This window comes from Bos indicus x Bos taurus, chromosome 25, assembly GCF_003369695.1.
Source record: "Bos indicus x Bos taurus breed Angus x Brahman F1 hybrid chromosome 25, Bos_hybrid_MaternalHap_v2.0, whole genome shotgun sequence".
Lineage (NCBI taxonomy): Eukaryota > Metazoa > Chordata > Mammalia > Artiodactyla > Bovidae > Bos > Bos indicus x Bos taurus.
The window spans coordinates 394173-411286 of NC_040100.1; the positions used below are offsets into that span (position 1 = coordinate 394173).

General features: G+C 60.8%; 1 protein-coding gene across 1 annotated transcript in view; it reads left to right on the forward strand.

Annotated features, from left to right (window-relative positions):
- The window catches only part of FAM20C (FAM20C, golgi associated secretory pathway kinase), a 34961-nt gene extending 26747 nt beyond the window's left edge, over window positions 1-8214 (forward strand). The window contains exons 5-10 of the mRNA XM_027526573.1: window positions 233-348; window positions 5264-5444; window positions 6005-6114; window positions 6265-6346; window positions 6898-6957; window positions 7393-8214. Of these exons, the coding sequence (XP_027382374.1) occupies window positions 233-348; window positions 5264-5444; window positions 6005-6114; window positions 6265-6346; window positions 6898-6957; window positions 7393-7642 (799 nt within the window). The 3' untranslated portion in view covers window positions 7643-8214. The remainder of the gene's footprint in view (window positions 1-232; window positions 349-5263; window positions 5445-6004; window positions 6115-6264; window positions 6347-6897; window positions 6958-7392) is intronic.
- Window positions 8215-17114: the final 8900 nt, after the last annotated feature.

Sequence of the window (17114 nt, forward strand, 5' to 3'; positions counted from 1 at the left end):
AGCTTCTCTGACGAGACCCAAGGTCGCGAGTCCCGCAAAACGGCCCTTCCCTTGGTGGCCCTGGGTCTGGTGCAGCTCTGCGGAAGAGGATAGACTGCTTTGGGGCTCTGCGGGGCCCCTGGCTTCTGGGGAGGAGTGGAGGTTGGGGCCTGACAGGGGAGAGCAAGTCCATTCAGATCGGTGGAGCGCCCAGAGGCATGAGTGAGGACGCCGCTCCCTGTCCTTCCACCAGGATCCTGGATTTCCGCCGGGTTCCTCCCGTGGCCGGCAGGCTAGTCAACATGACCAAGGAGATCCGGGACGTCACGAGGGACAAGAAGCTGTGGAGGACCTTCTTCATCTCCCCAGGTGAGCCCTCCCCAGTGAGCCCCCTCCCCGTGTGACCTCTCTCCCAGGTGACTCCCTTCCCTGGTGACCTCCTTCCCCAGGTGACCCCTCCCCGGGTGACTTTCTTCCCCGGAGGACCCCACTCCCCAGGTGACCCTGCTCCCGGGTGACCCCCCTCCCCAGATGACCCCCTTCCTGGGTGACCCCCTCCCCGGGTGACCGGGACTGCCCCTGCGCCATGAGCAGCCTGGCTTCAGTGCTGTGTCTGCGTTGCCGTAAGTCTCAGAGCTGCCAGGTGGTCTTCATCATTCCTGACTCTGCCCCTGGGCTGCGGGAGATGTTGCTGCTACCAAAGGCTGAGGCAAACTCCCACCCTCCTGGGAAGTCTTCTCCAGGTGGTGCAGCCAGAGCGGACCTCCGTTCTCTGGACACCCCGGAAAGACCCTCACGTGGCTCAGGGCCCTGCAGCTGCCCTCTCCTCTGTGCAGCGCTGGACACGGAGAGGGGCTTCCCCTGGCCCCTGGGGGGTGGCACTGCCCCGCCCTCGGGCCCCTGCCCACTCCAGGCGCATTAGGTCCCGACTGCCTGGTGTCACCCTTCAGCGCACGCACGAAGGAGGGCCAGGCTCAGTGGGGTCGTCTGCCCACTTGCGTCAGACCTGATCCTTGGGCTCCCTTCCTCACCACCCTCTTTGGGCCAGGCGACCCCTCCTGAGACTGGACCCCGAGGAACCCCTCCTACATCCTGGGGCTTTTGTTGCTTGTATTTCGTCTTGGAACGTTTTGCGTTGTCCCAGTGATGCTGGCACAGCAGAGTGGAGTGACCCAGCTGGGCCACCAAGACCCCACAGAGCATGGCCCTGGCCCCGACCCTGCAGGGATGCCTCAGCTGTGCCAGGCACCCGCCCAGCCAGTTCACACAGACAGAATCCACTCGCCAAGTCCAAATATCCACTGGCCCAGAAGCTCCTTCCTTGTAGGTCAGCATGCTTCTCAGCCGCGTGATGAACTGGTCAGAACTGAGGCCCACGGCCCTCGTCTCATTAGGGGCCGTCTCTGTCACCCAGTGCTCGCGGCTCCTCCTCTCCGAGCCCACAGAGAGGAGAGCAGGACGGGACCCCCGAGGCGAGAGGGCTCCATCCCCTTTGAACAAGTGTCTGGCCCACGTGACGAAACCAAGGGCCTGAGCGAGAGCCTTGTTGGGAGGGTCTCTGAGGTCCTCCCGGCCACCCTGCCCGAGCCCTGCAGGCCTGTGGGGGCACGTGCCCACCTCAGTCACTTCCAGGGGACACAGGCTCACCCAGCCACCTGGGGCCCCCCATCCCCACAACCCGGCTTTAAATGGTTTAGTTGCCACTTGGAGTCTGAGCAGTTTCGCTACATCTGGAAGCATCCTCACAGCGAAGGTGACTGGTCCATCCCCAGGGTCCCCTCCCAGCCCTGCGCCCGCCTTCTGTCTGGACGGGGCTGCTTCCGCCAGTCCCTCACTGGGGGGAGGCGCTGGGCAGCTGTCTCTCCGACCTCGGCGTTACCCTGAGTCGCCGGTTCTGCGGCCCGTCCCCTGTTGTCCCTTCCATTTCTGAACCAGTTGATGAGCCCGAGCAGAAGGGACAAAGTAGCTTGTCTCAAGGAAGCGGAGGGACTGAAGTCCGAAATCTCAGGAAACGGACACGAGTCAAGCAGTCTCTCCACTGGATCTCCCTCCCGCTGGGGCCCAGGGGCCTCCTAGCTGTGCCGCTGCTGTGTTCCTCGAGCTCGGTGGTCTTACGGAGGTTTGTAAAGGAGCAAGGGCTCCTTTCCACGGTCAGCAGACAGTCAATTGTTAGTCTAGGCGGGTGATCTGAGAGGCAGGCGTCCCACCCCGCCCTCGTACCCATTCACACCTGGACCGGGTCTCCCTCGTCGTCATCGGCAGGCGCTGACACCCGCCCTCGCGGCCCCAAGCCGCACCGTTGCTCAGCCTGGTCAGTCCCAGAGGCGGGACCCGTGGGGGTCCCGGCTCCTGGCCCCTCTCCTGGTCCTGTGGGCCCCCAGCTTGGCGTCTGGCCCTGCCTGGATGCGCTCCTGCTCCCTATCCTGGAGCCGCAGGCTCTGGGCTCAGCTCCGCCTGCTGCCGCTGACACCCGCCCTCTCCGCCCAGACTGTTTCTGTTCCCACCGCCTCTGCTCCGTCAGCCAGATTTCTCCCCCAAAGCCTTGGGAAGCGTTTGGTTTTCTCTTAAGCAGCAGGCTAGCAGGAAGCAGCTTTGATCGCACTGTAGAAAATGAGGTCTGTTCAGATTCGTTTGGGGCGTTTCTGCTTTGCTGGCGTTTCTGCGCCGTCGCGGGGTGTAGAAGCACCAGGAAGGCTGCAGAGGCCCAACTTTGCTGGAGCCGCCGATCCATGCCGCTGCCTCCAGCCTCAGGGCCCTGAGTAGCCCTGCTCCGGGGCCCGTCAAAATGGGGGAGACGTGTGCAGCCTGCAGAGGCTGGGGAGCCCGGTGGGCTAAGAGGTGGGGTGGCCAGCCAGCTGGGGGCAGCGTCAGGTAGGGGGCAGCAGAGTCCCCATCACCACGGGACTGAGTGGGGGCCAGCGGCCAAGCCCGCGTCTGCCGTGTGACACCTTTCTCCTGCTTTCCTGGTGACTGTCACCGCGTCTCTTATCCCGAGATCAGCCCGCGTCCTGTGCAGGTCTCAGCTGCGAGGGGTGGGTGCGCGGCAGATGGGGAGAGGGTGCGTCGTGCACCGCCCCCCCCAGCCTCTCCTGCCCCTCCCCGCCACTCAGCCACCTTTACATCAGCTCTTCCCCACACTAGGGGGTGGCCGGGTGGTCCCTGGGCCTCTGTTACTCTGTGGTCAGTGTCCAGACTCCCGCCGGGGGCCATACAGGTTCCCAGAGCAGACATACCCCTCCCCAGCAGCCCTGCCCCTTGTGACACCCCCCACACACCCTTGGGGAATCTGAGATGGGCAAGGACTCACCCCTCCTGCCAGCAAAGCCCCAAAACATTCAGAGGAACCAGCCTGGATTCTCCAGGACCCTCAGGCTGGCAGGCTGGGACCCCTTGATCCTCACGGAGACCAGGGCCCTCCCCAGGGAGCCTGTCCCGTTGGAGTCCTTGGGTCCTCCCCGCCATCTGGCCCGCTGCCCTGGGCATCACTGTCAAGGGGAACGGGCACTGCATCCCCAAGCCCAGCCTCTCCACACCTGTCCTCTCTGTTCCCTGGGTCAGGAATGGCACAGCCCCATGTTCAGGGACCGAGGCTTGGAGCAGTGAAGGCCCCAGCCCCACATGGGGCTACAGAGCGGAGAAGTGAGAGGCTGCAGGCTGGAGGAGCCCCACCCTGACGCCCCCGTACAGGCCCGGTTTGGGTTCCTGACAAGGAAAAGGCTGCGGGCCCAGGAAATGCTTCTCTCTTCACATGACTCCAACTAAAGCCAGCTTAGGCTTAGAGGTTACAGACAGGAATTCCAGGGCTCGGAGAGGATTTTCCTCCTGAAAACGGGCTGAGATTGAATCATGTCGACACAAGAGACCTCAGGCTGAGCCCGGTCTGCAGCAGTGGCTGCAGGATCCTGAGGTGCAGGGCGGGGACGGGCAGGCCTTGCTGCTGGCAGGGCGGGGGCCGGTGCGGAGGGGCCACGGGCTTGGGGCTTGTTTCCCCCACAAACAAAGGCAGTGATGGGGCGGGAGACCGTGGTTCCACAGGTAAACACACGCACAGACACGCCTGCCGCCCAGCCCAGACGCGCTGCTCGGCTCTCTCCCGTGGGGATGTGACCCACATGTCTTAAGTCTAGGGTTTGAAGTGTGCAGTTCAGTGGTTTTTAGTGCATTCTCCGTGTTGTGCAACAGTCCCCGCTGATTCCAGGATATTTGCTCACCCCGAAAGAAGCCGTCACTGTTCAAAGCCACCCCGCTCTCCCCTCCTCTCTGCTCTGAGAGCCGCCAGCTCCCGCCACTGTTCAAAGCCACCCCGCTCTCCCCTCCTCTCTGCTCTGAGAGCCGCCAGCTCCCGTGCACGTCTGTCTGTTCCCAGGGTTCCATGCACAGTGTCTGGCTTTGTCCATAATGTTCATGGTTCATCCACGCAGTGCTCCACTTCATTCCTTTTGTGGCTAAATGCTGTTCCGTGTTACGGGCAAACCACGCTGACTCTGGGGATGGTCTGCTGGGAACATGTCTGTCAAGGGTCTGCGTGGACGTGTGTCTTCCCTTCTCTCGGGTGTGTGCCTGGGCGTGGGGTAGCCAGATCACCGGTTCTGTGTCCAAGGCAGCAGCTGCGCCGTTCGACATTCCCACCACGGCTGCACCAGGGTGCAGCCACCGTCTCCACACCTTCAACCACACTGTTTATTATCTGTCCCAGTGGGTGAGAAATCGTGGATTTGATTTGCGTTTCCCCGATGACTCACGGTGCCCAGCATCTTTCCCTGAGCTTGTTGGTCATTTCTGTATTTTCTTTGGAGAAGGATGCTTGAACTCCTTTGCCCATTTACAGATTGGGTTATTTACCTTTTTATTACTGAGATGGAAGGGTTCTTGTGCGAGTACTAGGTGCTTATTCGGTCACGATTGCAAGCATGTCCCCCACGCTGCCTCACTTTGGAATGAGGCCTTTTGCAAACCACTGAACAGAACCTCCGCAGACCCCAGACTTAGTTTGGAGGGTAATGAGGAAGAACCCAGACTCCGATCCGAGCTCTGCGTCCCGAGCTGTGTGGTCCCGTGGTCTGCGACGCAGGGCTCGGGCAGGTGGCTGAAGTCCAGGGTGAGACCGTGGGCGGGCCCCGCCCGGGAAGGGACGAGTCAGACGTGGTGCCCACGCGCAGAGCCCGCCCGCGGGCCCCTGCTGACCGCCCCCTCCGCCCGCAGCCCGGGAAGGGACGAGTCAGACGTGGTGCCCACACGCAGACCCCGCCCGCGGGCCCCTGCTGACCGCCCCCTCCGCCCGCAGCCAACAACGTCTGCTTCTACGGGGAGTGTTCGTACTACTGCTCCACGGAGCACGCCCTGTGCGGGAAGCCGGACCAGATCGAGGGCTCGCTGGCCGCCTTCCTGCCCGACCTGGCCCTGGCCAAAAGGAAGACCTGGCGGAACCCCTGGCGACGCTCGTACCACAAGCGCAAGAAGGCAGAGTGCGTTGGGGGCGCGCTGGGCCGGGGACTCTGGAATCCTGCCTCCCTGGGGTCTCGGGAGGGCTGGCTCCTGCCTGACCTGCTGCAGAGAACAAGCCCCAGGGTCTCGTCCACAGCAGATGGTGTGAGGAGCAACGGGGCTATGCCTGAGGCCGAGACAATCAGAAAGGGCCCCTCACACGGGCTGGGCGCCGACTGCCCCCCGGCTCTCTCCACGACTGGACGAGGCTTCAGGTCCCCTCCCCCCTTGAGAGAGACGCTGACCCTCCAGCCGTGGAGATGTCCTTGCGAGAGTGCCGTCCCGGGCTGTCCACACACGTGGCCTCCGGGTGGCGTAGTCCAGTCACCTCCTGGCCCCGCAGTCCTGCTGCTGCTGCAGCCTCGGCCCACGCAGGCCGCTATCACCTGCAGGCAGACCCTGTGCTCTTCGGTGACACCTGCTCTCACTCGGTCCCGCCGGCTGCCCCGTGGGTCCGCTGTCCTGAGCCGGGCAGCCCCAGGGGTGGTTTGGGCCTCCTTGTCTTAGAGGAGCCGCCATTCTGATGCCGGGCCCCCTGCAGGTGGGAAGTGGACCCTGACTACTGCGAGGAGGTGAGGCAGACGCCCCCCTACGACAGCAGCCACCGCCTCCTGGACGTCATGGACATGACCATCTTCGACTTCCTCATGGGTACGTCCAGGGCCCCCGGCCCGCCCCGCGAGTGCCCCGCGCAGGCCCAGAGCCGCGCTCACACTCCATGCTCCCCGTGCGGACGCCAGACGGGCAGGGAGGGCTCGCCTCTGAGCCGCACGCAGGCTCCCAGCAGGCTTGTCCCCACAGGAAACATGGACCGGCACCACTATGAGACCTTCGAGAAGTTTGGGAACGAGACGTTTATCATCCACTTGGACAACGGGAGAGGGTGAGTCCTTCCAGCCACCGCAAGGGGTCAGCTGTCCCTCGGCCCAGACACACCCGGGGGTCAGGCGCTTTGTGGGAGGGATGGCCCGGCCCCCAAAGGCCTCTTTGGGTGACGCAGGGCCCTGGCCTGGGCTCCTGTGAGCTGGGGGACGGGGCCCCAGCGCGGGCATGTATGCAGGCTGTCAGGCAGCCTGGCTGTCAGCCCTCTGGCTGTCAGGGCTGCAAGTGCCTGGACGCCTCGGGGGATCAGCTCTGGGCACCTGGGCAGTGTGTGGGGCCCCACTCTCAGCTGTAAAAGACACCCCTGCAGCTGGATCCGAGGCCCCTTGCCCTCGGGCCTTGTCCACCCAGCCCGGCCAGGGCCTCTCACTGGCGAGCTTCTGCTCAGTCCAGCGGCCGAGGGTCCGACGGGTTGCGCTCACCTGCCTCATCCCAGGCCCTGCGTCTGGGCTGGGGACGGCAGGAAGCAGGCCCCCGCCCAGCCCCAGGGGCGGCCTGGCAGCTCTGCCCATGTGCCCCGCCCACCCCCCAGCTCTGCCCTTCTTCCCTCAGGTTTGGGAAGCACTCTCACGACGAGCTGTCCATCCTGGTGCCTCTACAGCAGTGCTGCAGGTACGGCCCTGCCCCGCAGACGCCCCGGCCCAGCCCTCCCGCAGCCACAGGCCAGACCGAGCCTTCCCACCCCACCGGGGGGAGTGCCTCCCGGGACCCGTCTCCCCGTCCCCACAGCAGCCCGCCCACCATGCAAAGGAAGACGCCGAGGCCCCTGGCCCCCATGTTCCCCACATGTGACTCCCGAACCCAGCCCCTCTCTTTAACAACCGGGGAGACAGGCCGTAGGGCCCAGCCTCCTGCTCCGCATGCCCCTGGCCCAGAGACGGAGCCAAGCCACGGCTGCCTCCCGCCCCACTCCCGCCAGAAAGGACGGGGCCTGCTGGACCCCCCTGCAGGTGGGACCCTCCCCGGCACACCCGAAGCCGGCCAGAGCAGGGATGAGGCTCAGGCAGGCTCCTCCCTGGGCGCCAGCCTGACCTCCATCTCCGGCAGGATCCGGCGGTCCACGTACCTGCGGCTGCAGCTCCTGGCCCAGGAGGAGCACCGGCTGAGCCTGCTGATGGCCGAGGCCCTGCGCGCGGACCGTGTGGCCCCCGTGCTGTTCCAGCCACACCTGGAGGCGCTGGACCGGCGGCTGCGCATCGTGCTGCGGGCGGTCGGGGACTGTGTGGAGAAGGACGGGCTGCACAGTGTCGTGGAGGACGACCTGGGCCCCGAGCACAGAGCCGCGGCTGGGAGGTAGTGAACGCGGGCCGCGGCCAGGCCAGCCGCCCGGGACCCAGGCCCACACGGGGCAGACAGGCTGCCGGGGCAGGCGCCTCGCTTCAGACCCGGGCAGCCGGGGGCGCGCGCTGTGCCCACGGACAGAGGCGGCCTGGTGGCGGGCCAGCACCCTTTTGTACGGAAAAGAAGCCTTTACTTACGATTTTGTATTTATACATGATGTAAATGTACGTGCACAGAGACGTTATCTGTACAGACCCTGACCACCCGCAGGCCACACTGGGGGCCACCCGGCCGGTCCAGACGGTCCTGAGAAGGGCTCCCACTCTGGACCGAGCTTGCAGTAGAAACTCTCCTCCCTTCCCGGGGCCACAGGAGGCTCCCGAGGCCCTCACGGACTCGCGTCGAGGGATGAACACCGCGTGGGTTTCAGGCAAAGTCAAGGGCCAGCCGCCCCCCAGGCACCGCGCAGTCCTCACACCGTCTGAAGCCAGTGCACACGCGACCAATCTTGCAGCTGGCTACCTTCGAGGCATTTTCATGGAATAGTTTGCAATGTGGTAAAAGTGCAATAAAGATGAAGCAAGTATGTGCTCGGGCCTCATTGGCATCTGGGTCCCTCACTTCCTGCTGCCCAGCAGCCTGTCCACCCTTGGGCATGGCCAGTGTCCGGCCTGGAAGGAGGGCGTGCCTGTCCCATGCCTGGTGTGGTTGCTTCCAGAGAACTGAGTGCAGCTCCCCGAGTCTCTCCAGGGCTGGCATCACATGGGCTCCGTGTTCACCTGCAGGAACTGGCACGCACTGGGGCTGAGCCAGGGGTGGCCGGAGAGACCCAGCCCCCCAGGGCCCCACTGACGGACGCAGGGGGTCAGAGCGCCTCCTGCAGGCAGGCCGGGCCCTGGAGGAGCCTGCTGGCCGAGGGCTCACCTGAACCTCCTGTTCTTCGGGCAGAGAAATCACAGCCCCTGTTCCTTTACTAGGCTTCCCTCACCTGTCCCTGTAAGTGTCCCGGGCACACAGATGGGGGCCACGTGGGGACTAGCGGAGGAGACGGCCGTCCGCAAGGTGGGAGAGAGGACCCGCCAGAAACTTGGCCTGGGCTTCCAGCTCCCAGAACACAGAGAAGAGCCTGCGTCTCAGCCGCCCCGTCTGTGGTGTTCCAGTACAGCAGCCTTTGAGCCCCGACCCAGAGCTTCCCCGTCCGTCAGAACTCCCTGAGCTGAAGACAGAAGGAGAAGGGAGCAGGGGAAGCCTGCTCTGGCCATGACCAGGGGGAGCAGGGCCAAGGCTGTGGTGGTTACATGCGTTTAAGTTCGTGCTCTCCCCAGTAAGAGTCTCTCTGGATCCAGAGTCACCCCCGCTTTGGGCGGAGAGGGACACTTGCAGAGAAAGATTCCCTCAGCCATGGAACATCCCTCCCCAAAGGGCAATGTCCCCTCCGTTCTTCAAAGTGATGGCCACGCCAAAGGGGCACACCTGGGGGACATCGCCTACCCCCCAGAGGGCACGCAGCCTCACCAAGGAGGCCCTGAGCTCCGCGGAGCTGCCCAGGGGCCCAGAGCTGGGCAGCAGGTGAGCCCTGGAGACAGCTTTGCTCGGCCTCAGTGCAGTGGGGACAAAGGGCCTCAGTCCAGGACTAGCTGGGAGCCCAGCGCGGCTGCAGGTGGGGCCGGCCAAGGGGTGGGTGGAGTTCCCGGTGACGGCTGGCTGGGGGTCTCCGGTCCACCTGAGTTAACAGGATTCTTGTGAAGACTGGGTGATGCACAGTCAGACCGCAGAGGAGCCTCGCTGCAAGAGGCTCCCAAAGAGTCTGACGGACACCCATCCGGTAGCACGGTCTCATCCCCTCACCGCAGGAGGCAGCGCTCAGAGGCTCAGAGCTGGGGCAGGCCCCTGAGGCCTCCCGGAAGCCGGGAGGTGAGGCTGGACAGATGGACATGCAGCAACCTGACTGCACACACACCGAGGGCCCGCAGACGCTGCTTGGTGGGCTGGGGACGGGCAGGAAGTCAGGGCAATGGGCAACGGCAGGCGGCCAGGCCCCAGTGTGACGGCGAAAGGCACAGAGCGGGCTCAGACCCAGGAAGACCAGGACAGAGGAGCCCTCGTCACGGTGAGGACAGGCCTAGGGACAGGTGACGTCTGGGTGACAGTCCGCTCGGCCGTGCTGAGCTTCCCAGCCACGGCCACAGCAGCACTCAGCGCTGTTTCCCTCCAAAGGAGAATGTGATACAGCTGAACTGAAAGGCAGTGGGGAGACCCAAGGCCTCTCTCAGGAAGATGGGAGGTTAAAAAAAGAAAAAAAAAAGGGGGGGGGGAGTTATAAAACTTACAAAATAAAACGTTTGCCATTTCGAAACATGGAGATAGCATGCAAACAAGGCAGGAGAGCCCAGCCTAACCCTGACCCTGACCCAACCCTAACCCTAACCCTAACCCTAACCCAGGAAGGCGGACACAGAGCGACCTCTCTGGGCCTTGGTTTCAGGAACAGGGGTGAGGTGGGCAGGGGTCCGCTCTCCTCCCTGATCTGATCGGTAACGTTGTTTGACTTTGAAACTGGGTCCGTCTATTCAGTCAGTCAGTTCGGTCCTTCAGTCGTGTCCGAGTCTTCGCGACCCCTTGGATGCAGCACGCCAGGCCTCCCTGTCCATCACCAACTCCCGGAGCTCACTCAAACTCATGTCCATTGACTTGGTGATGCCATCCAGCCATCTCATCCTCTGTCACCCCCTTCTCCTCCCACCTTCAATCTTTCCCAGCTTCGGGGGCTTTTGTAATGAGTCAGTTGTTCACATCAGGTGGCCAAAGTGTTGGAATTTCAGCTTCAGCATCAGTCTTCCAATGAATATTCCAATGATTTCCTTTAGGATGGACTGGTTTGATCTCCTTGCAGTCCAAGGGAGTCTCAAGAGTCTTCTCCAACACCACAGTTCAAAAGCATCAGTTCTTCGGCGCTCAGCTTTCTTTATGATCCAACTCTCACATCCACACATGACTACTGGAAAAACCATAGCTTTCACTAGATGGACGTTTGTTGGCAAAGTAACGTCTCTGCTTTTTAATATGCTGTCTAGGTTGGTCATAGCTTTCCTTCCAGGAGCAAGTGTCTTTTAATTTCAGCTACAGTCACCATCTGCAGTGATCTTGGAGCTCAAAAAAAAATAAAGTCTCACCGTTTCCGTTCTTTCCCCATCTATTTGCCATGAAGTGATGATGCCATGATCTTAGTTTTTGAATGTTGAGTTTTAAGCCAGCTCTTTCACTCTCCTTTTTCACTTTCATCAAGAGGCTCTTTAGTTTCTCTTCACTTTCTGCCATAAGGGTGATGTCATCTCTGTATCTGAGGTTATGATACTCCTGCCAGCAATCTTGATTCCAGCTTGTGCTTCATCCAGCCTGGCATTTCACAGGATGTACTGTGCATATAAGTTAAATAAGCAGGGTGACAATATATAGCCTTGACCAATATACTCCTTTCCCAGTTTGGAACCAGTCCATTGTTCCATGTCTCGTTCTAACTGTGGCTTCTTGACTTGCATACAGATTTCTCAAGAGGCAGATCAGGTGGTCTGGTATTCCCATCTCTTTAAAAACTTTCCACAGATTGTGATCCACACAGTCAAAGATTTTAGCATAGTAAATGAAGCAGTAGTAGATGTTTTTCTGAAATTCTCTTGCTTTTTCTATGATTCAGGGGATGTTGGTAATTTGATCTCTGGTTCCTCTGCCTTTTCTAAAACCAGCTTGAACATCTGGAATTTCACAGTTCATGTACTGTTGAAGCCTGGCTTGGAGAATGTTGAGCATTACTTTGCTAGCGTGTGAGGTGAGTGCAATTGTGCAGTAGTTTGAACATTCCTTGGCATTGCCTTTCTTTGGAATTGGAATAAAAACTGATCTTTTCCAGTCCTGTGGCCACTGCTGAGTTTTCCAAATTTGTTGGCATATTGAGTGCAGCACTTTCACAGCATCATCTTTCAGGATTTGAAATAGCTCAACTGGAATTCCATCACCTCCAATAGCTTTGTTCGTAGTGATGCCTAAGGCCCACCTGACTGCATTCCAGGATGTCTGGCTCTAGGTGAGTGATCATACCATCATGGTTATCCAGGTCATTAAGATTTTTTTGTACAATTCTTATCAGTATTCTTGCTACCACTTCTTAATATCATCTGCTTCTGTTGGGTCCATATCATTTCTGTCCTTTATTGGGCCCATCTTTGTTTTCCTCTATTTCTTTGCACTGATCACTGAGGAAGGCTTTCTTATCTCTTCTTGCTATTCTTTGGAACTCTGCATTCAAATGGACATATTTTTAGTTTTCTCCTTTGCCTTTCACTTCTCTTCTTTTCTCAGCTATTTGTAAGGCCTCCTCAGACAATCATTTTGCCTTTTTGCATTTCTTTTTCTTGGGGATGGTCTTGATCACCACTTCCTGTACAATGTTATGAACCTCTGTCCATAGTTCATCAGGCACTCTGTCTATCAGATCTAATCCCTCAAATCTATTTGTCACTTCCCTGTATAATTGTAAGGGATTAGATTTAGGTCATACCTGAATGGTCTAGTGATTTTCCCTACTTTCTTCAATTTAAGTCTGAATTTGGCAATAAGGAGTTCATGATCTAAGCCACAGTCCATCTATTACTTTGATACAGGTTCAAACAGCAGATAAAGCTGCTGGACGGGAGGAGGGAGGGGGGCAGGGCTGAGCCGTGAGCTGGGCGAGGGCCCCCTGCCCGGTCCTGTGCGCGTCTCAGCGCAGCTGTGCAGGAAATCTGAATTCCGATGTGCCAGTTCACCATCTGAACCAATGCCCAGCCGGGTGAAGGGACTTTCCCAAATTATCATGGGAGTGCCTGGTCCCTGGGACTCAGACTGCTGCAGTGGGGGATTGGGGGGGGGGGGTTGCCGAGGGGGTCAGGGAGGCAGAGGACATTGTGAACAGGCCAGGAGAGGCTTTCAGTTAAATCCCTCTCTGGGAGCCGGCTTCCCCATGAGATTTGGGTGGCGTGCTGGGTCCACAAGCGTTATAGGACAGCACCTGCCACAGGGCCATGGAGAAAGTGGCAAGAATTCAAGCATGATTGAAAAAACAAATGGGGGAAATCCAAACAAAAGCCCTCCTCAGGCAGCCTGAGAGCTGGTTACGTAGGATCAGGGGGCAGGAGGCGGCGGCCGTCTGAGGGCAGAGAGCACTTTTTGAATTAAGTTCGTTGAGTGGACAAGTCAGCCAGTATCTGGGTGGGGAGGCATGTGCGGCCCCTGCCCCCTGGGTCTGAGGGCTGCAGTGTGTCCGGGAGGCTGCAGAGATGCAGGTTGGGGGCTCAGCGTCTCTCCTGGCCCCGCCCGCAAGCCTGAGACAGAGGACAGGGAGGCCCCGGCCCTGCCTCCCCACGGGGGAGCAAGTCAAGTGTGCAATTCTTGGGACCAGCCCCCCAAAGGCCATGCCCAGAGGTGCAGGTTCCTGGATTCAGGGGCCCCAGGCTACCCTCCCAGGGTCCTGCCCAGTTCCCCCAGAAACTCTCCCTCAACCCGCTGCCCCAGCCCTCGCCCAGATGGAACAGAAGCAGAGGCGCCCAGAAGCCTGGGGCAGGAGGGGCTTGGACGCAGCCCGCCTTGGTCAGGAGAGCCCGTGTTGGGGGCCCACGTGCACAGGGGGCTCTTTCTTACCTTCTTTAAATTGGGGTTAGTCGCTTTGTAACGCGTTAGTTTCTGCCGTACGACAGCATCAGCTACGTGAGTGTGCTCACAGATGTCCGGCTGCGACTCCATGGACCAAAGCCTGCTCCTCTGTCGATGGGATTTTCCAGGCAAGGATCCCCTCCTGCACCTCCCCCCACCCACACTGCACGGAGCGCCGCGGAGCACCGAGCTGGGCCCCCGCGTACGGCAGCCTCCCCCACCTGTCTGCTTCACATGGGGTCGTCCTGTGTGTCGATCCGTCTCCTGACTCTTCCCACCCCACCTTCCCCTCCTGTCTCTCCCTTCCCCCTCCCTCTCCAGCCCGGGGTCCACATGTTGTTCTGGACACCTGGGTCTTTCTTACTCTGCTTGGAGCTGGCGTTCAGGAGCAGGCGTTTGCGGGCCAGGCAGGGGCTGGGAACCATGTTCACCCTCCAGGGGGGTGGCTCCCAGCCTGCAGCTTAAATGGGATCAGAGGGTGCCTACGGCAGCAGGGGGCCTGTGGGGCCACAGTGGGCCGCCCAGGTCCAGAGCAGCCCCGCTGGGCTGCGGGGGCTCGGATTGGCGCCCCCCCCCCCGCCCCCTGAGGCCTGAGCTCTGTCCCGTCCCTGCTCCAGGTTGTAACCCCCCAGCTACACTCAGTCAGACGTGCCCTGTGGTCACTGTCGTCCTGGGGGAGCCTGGGAGGCGGTGGCGGACACGCTGTGCCCGGCTCCCTTGCACCATCTGGAGGAGACCCTGAGAAAAGCAAGAGCAGCCTCCTAGGGCATAGGCGACCAGTCCGGCCTGGGAAGCACCCGCCCCGACGACTCCTGCATTCACGATCAGAATCCAAGGCCTCAGAAGCAGTGACCTGCAGTTCTGGCCCGATGGGCCCGTCGGCCTGGTGAGCTGTCAGCAAGCCCTGCCCCCCACGGGGCCCGGAGTGGGCCGGCTGCCCGTTCAGTGACCAGGGCCCGGGGCCCCGCCAGCCCCCAGGGCAGGCCCGGAGCCGGGGGGGTGGCCTTGCCACGCTTTTGTCCAGGAGCCAGTGCAGCGCCCAGGCCCAAAAACACCCGTGGGGTCAACGGGTCATTCTTCAGCGAGTGCTGAACAGGAGTTCTGTGCACTGGTAAATATTTCAGCACCGAAGAAGGAGAGGACAGAATTTACATTGAGGGTTGAAGGGCCCTGGCCTTCCTGGAGCTTCTAGAAGTACCGTCTTAGGCAGCCCTGGGCTGTAGCCCCGCCTTCCACCCCACCCTTATTTCGTTCTGACCTCAGGTGCTGCCCAAATGCCTCATCCTGGAAGGTCTCCTGGCCCCCAGCCTGGGTGACTTCAGCATGCTCTCCCACGCCCCCTCCGACCACAGATCTGAGGTCGGGTCCACTTCCCACCAGACGGGGCCGTGTGAGGACTAGGGGGTGCGGCCCAGCACTCCAGCAGCTCTGCCCGCTCAGCCCCAACTCAGCGGCCCAGCCACCCCCGACCCTGAACTCCCGCTTCCGCAGGGCGCCTGCCCCCCAGCCCCGAGCCCAGGCCTTTCCGACCCGAGCCCGAGCCCACGCATACCCCATGGCCGGGCTCAAGGGTTCCCACTCCCCTGTTCATGGCCCCCAGTGGTCTCGCTTCCTGGGATTCAGGCCTGGCGAGCCCCCTCCCGAGAGGAGTCCAGATTGGTGAGGCTGAGAGGACCCTGGAGGGGCAGACGGTCACCGCCACAGCGGAACGACAGGGCACAGCGGGTCCTCTCTCCACCTTTGCAGAGGGGGACAGCTTCTGTCTCTGAGATTTTCTATTTTCAACCTTTTTGTCCTTTATGAACCTTCTGTAACACAACTTTTAATTACAAAATACAGAAGTGTGTAAGGGCAGAGGTCACACGAAGTCCCATCTTCGTCCTGTTCTCTGGGGTCGTCTGTGACACGTCTGTGTCGGAAGTGCTGGTTGAGGGCTGCTGGGGCTCAGGGCTGCCCTCCCGCCCAGCTGGTGCCCCGTCTTCACACAGGCCCCCTGTGCCCAGGCATGTGAGCGCCCACAGGCCGCCCCTGACCCTGGAACTGCAGCCGCATCCTCCCCTGAAGGGCCTAGGTCCCACACGGGTGACCTGACTCAGGTGAGCTGGTCACCCTCCCGGCCCGTGGAGGGGACTGCACGGTCGGCCTGGCTCATGGGGTTGTTGCTCTCAGCGGTGTCTTGAGGACGTTTCCGGCTGACAGAGCGGAGAAGCCGTTCTTCCCACTGCCAGGCCCCAAATAATGACCCAAATAATATGTCATTTTCAGAAGGAAGCCAAGCAAGGCTCAGACACCTAAGGAACCAAAACACGTTGGGAAGGTTTTCTAACCAATCAGCCTTCATGTTTGATTCAATCAAACAAGTGACCAGGTTGAAGTGCCTCTCCCACCGTCCACTCTCTTATGCAGCAGAAGCTCATCCCGAGACCTGTCTCTGGACTGGCCACAGCCCGGGGACGAGGCCCTGGCTGGCTGGCCCTCCCCGGGCCGACGCTGAGGGGCCCCGGGGGGCACTGGGCACATCCGCGCCCCTAGACTGGCCCCTGCATCCTCTCCTCCCCTCCCAGGTGCAGCAAGGCCCACGGGGAGCCGGCCGCGCTCCCTCGGCTCAGCAACGCCCCGCCCGGCCCGCCTACAGCAGGCGCGGGCTTTCAGGACTGCTCTCCTCTGACGGACCTGCTCCCCTGGGTTACAGTTGTTGCCCTGAAGCCTTAGCTCTCTGACAGATTCAAGAAAAGTCATGACTGTGCAGATCGCTGGTTTTCTCGCTGTGAGGGGAGGGTTCTGCTCATTTCACTCTGTCGGGGGGCTTCCGGACCAGCCACCGGACCTCGGCGCCGTGGTGGTGCCTGGCGTGTGGCTGGACCACAGCTTGCCCCATGCCTCCCTGCTGATGGACATCCAGGCTGATTCCAATTTGGGGAAAAGAGGAATGAAATCATTCTGAACACGTCACAAGTGCTTGCATAAAGTTCTGTCTTCACTTGGGATAAACACCCATGAGTGCAGCTGCTGGGTCACGTGGTAGCTGCACGTTTAGTTTTTAAAGAAACAACCAAAATGTTTTCCTGAGGGGCTGCACCGTCTGATGTTCCCATATCCCAGCATTTCTCATTTTGACACCTGGTAGAGAGGATGCTGCGGAGCCCCTGACTGTGTCTGAGCCCGAGTGCACCTCAGATCCCACTGCAGGAGTTGGAGCCAGGAGGGAGCTGGCACGGTGCCCCTGGGTCCTGGGCGCCCACATCAGCAGGCCGGCCACCATCCCCTGCTGGGGCAACAGGCTGGATGGAGCACAGATCATTTCAGAGCTGCAGGTGCAGCTTCAAAGGTAGAATCTTCTGGAAGAAGACTATTCAGGTGTCCTGGCCTTGGGCAGTCGCACTGACAGGTCTCATGGCCAGAATTTTGCAGACTGTTCGTGGACATGCTTTTTGCTGGTACGGCCACCTTGAAACAAAGGGCCCTCCTTAAGATCCCACCTGACTTCTTGCTAAAACGTCCTCCCCCTGTCTTTTCTTCCCCAGGCGCCCACCCGTGACCCCCAGAAGGACCAGTGAAGCAGAGGCTTGGCTAATGAGGAAGTTACAGAGCAGGGGGCCACTGGGCTCAGAGCTCCACAAAGGGCCCCCCAAGGAGGATACGAGGGAGACAGCACAGCAGGGACAGAGCGTGCCAGGGTGGGTTGGACCCTGTGTCCAGCTCTGATCCAGGGTCCCGGCGGCACACACCCTGGCCACCATTGCACCGGGGCTGAAGGTAGAGGGGCAGAGCCTGGTGGGGAAGGGGCTACGCCCCCGCCCTCT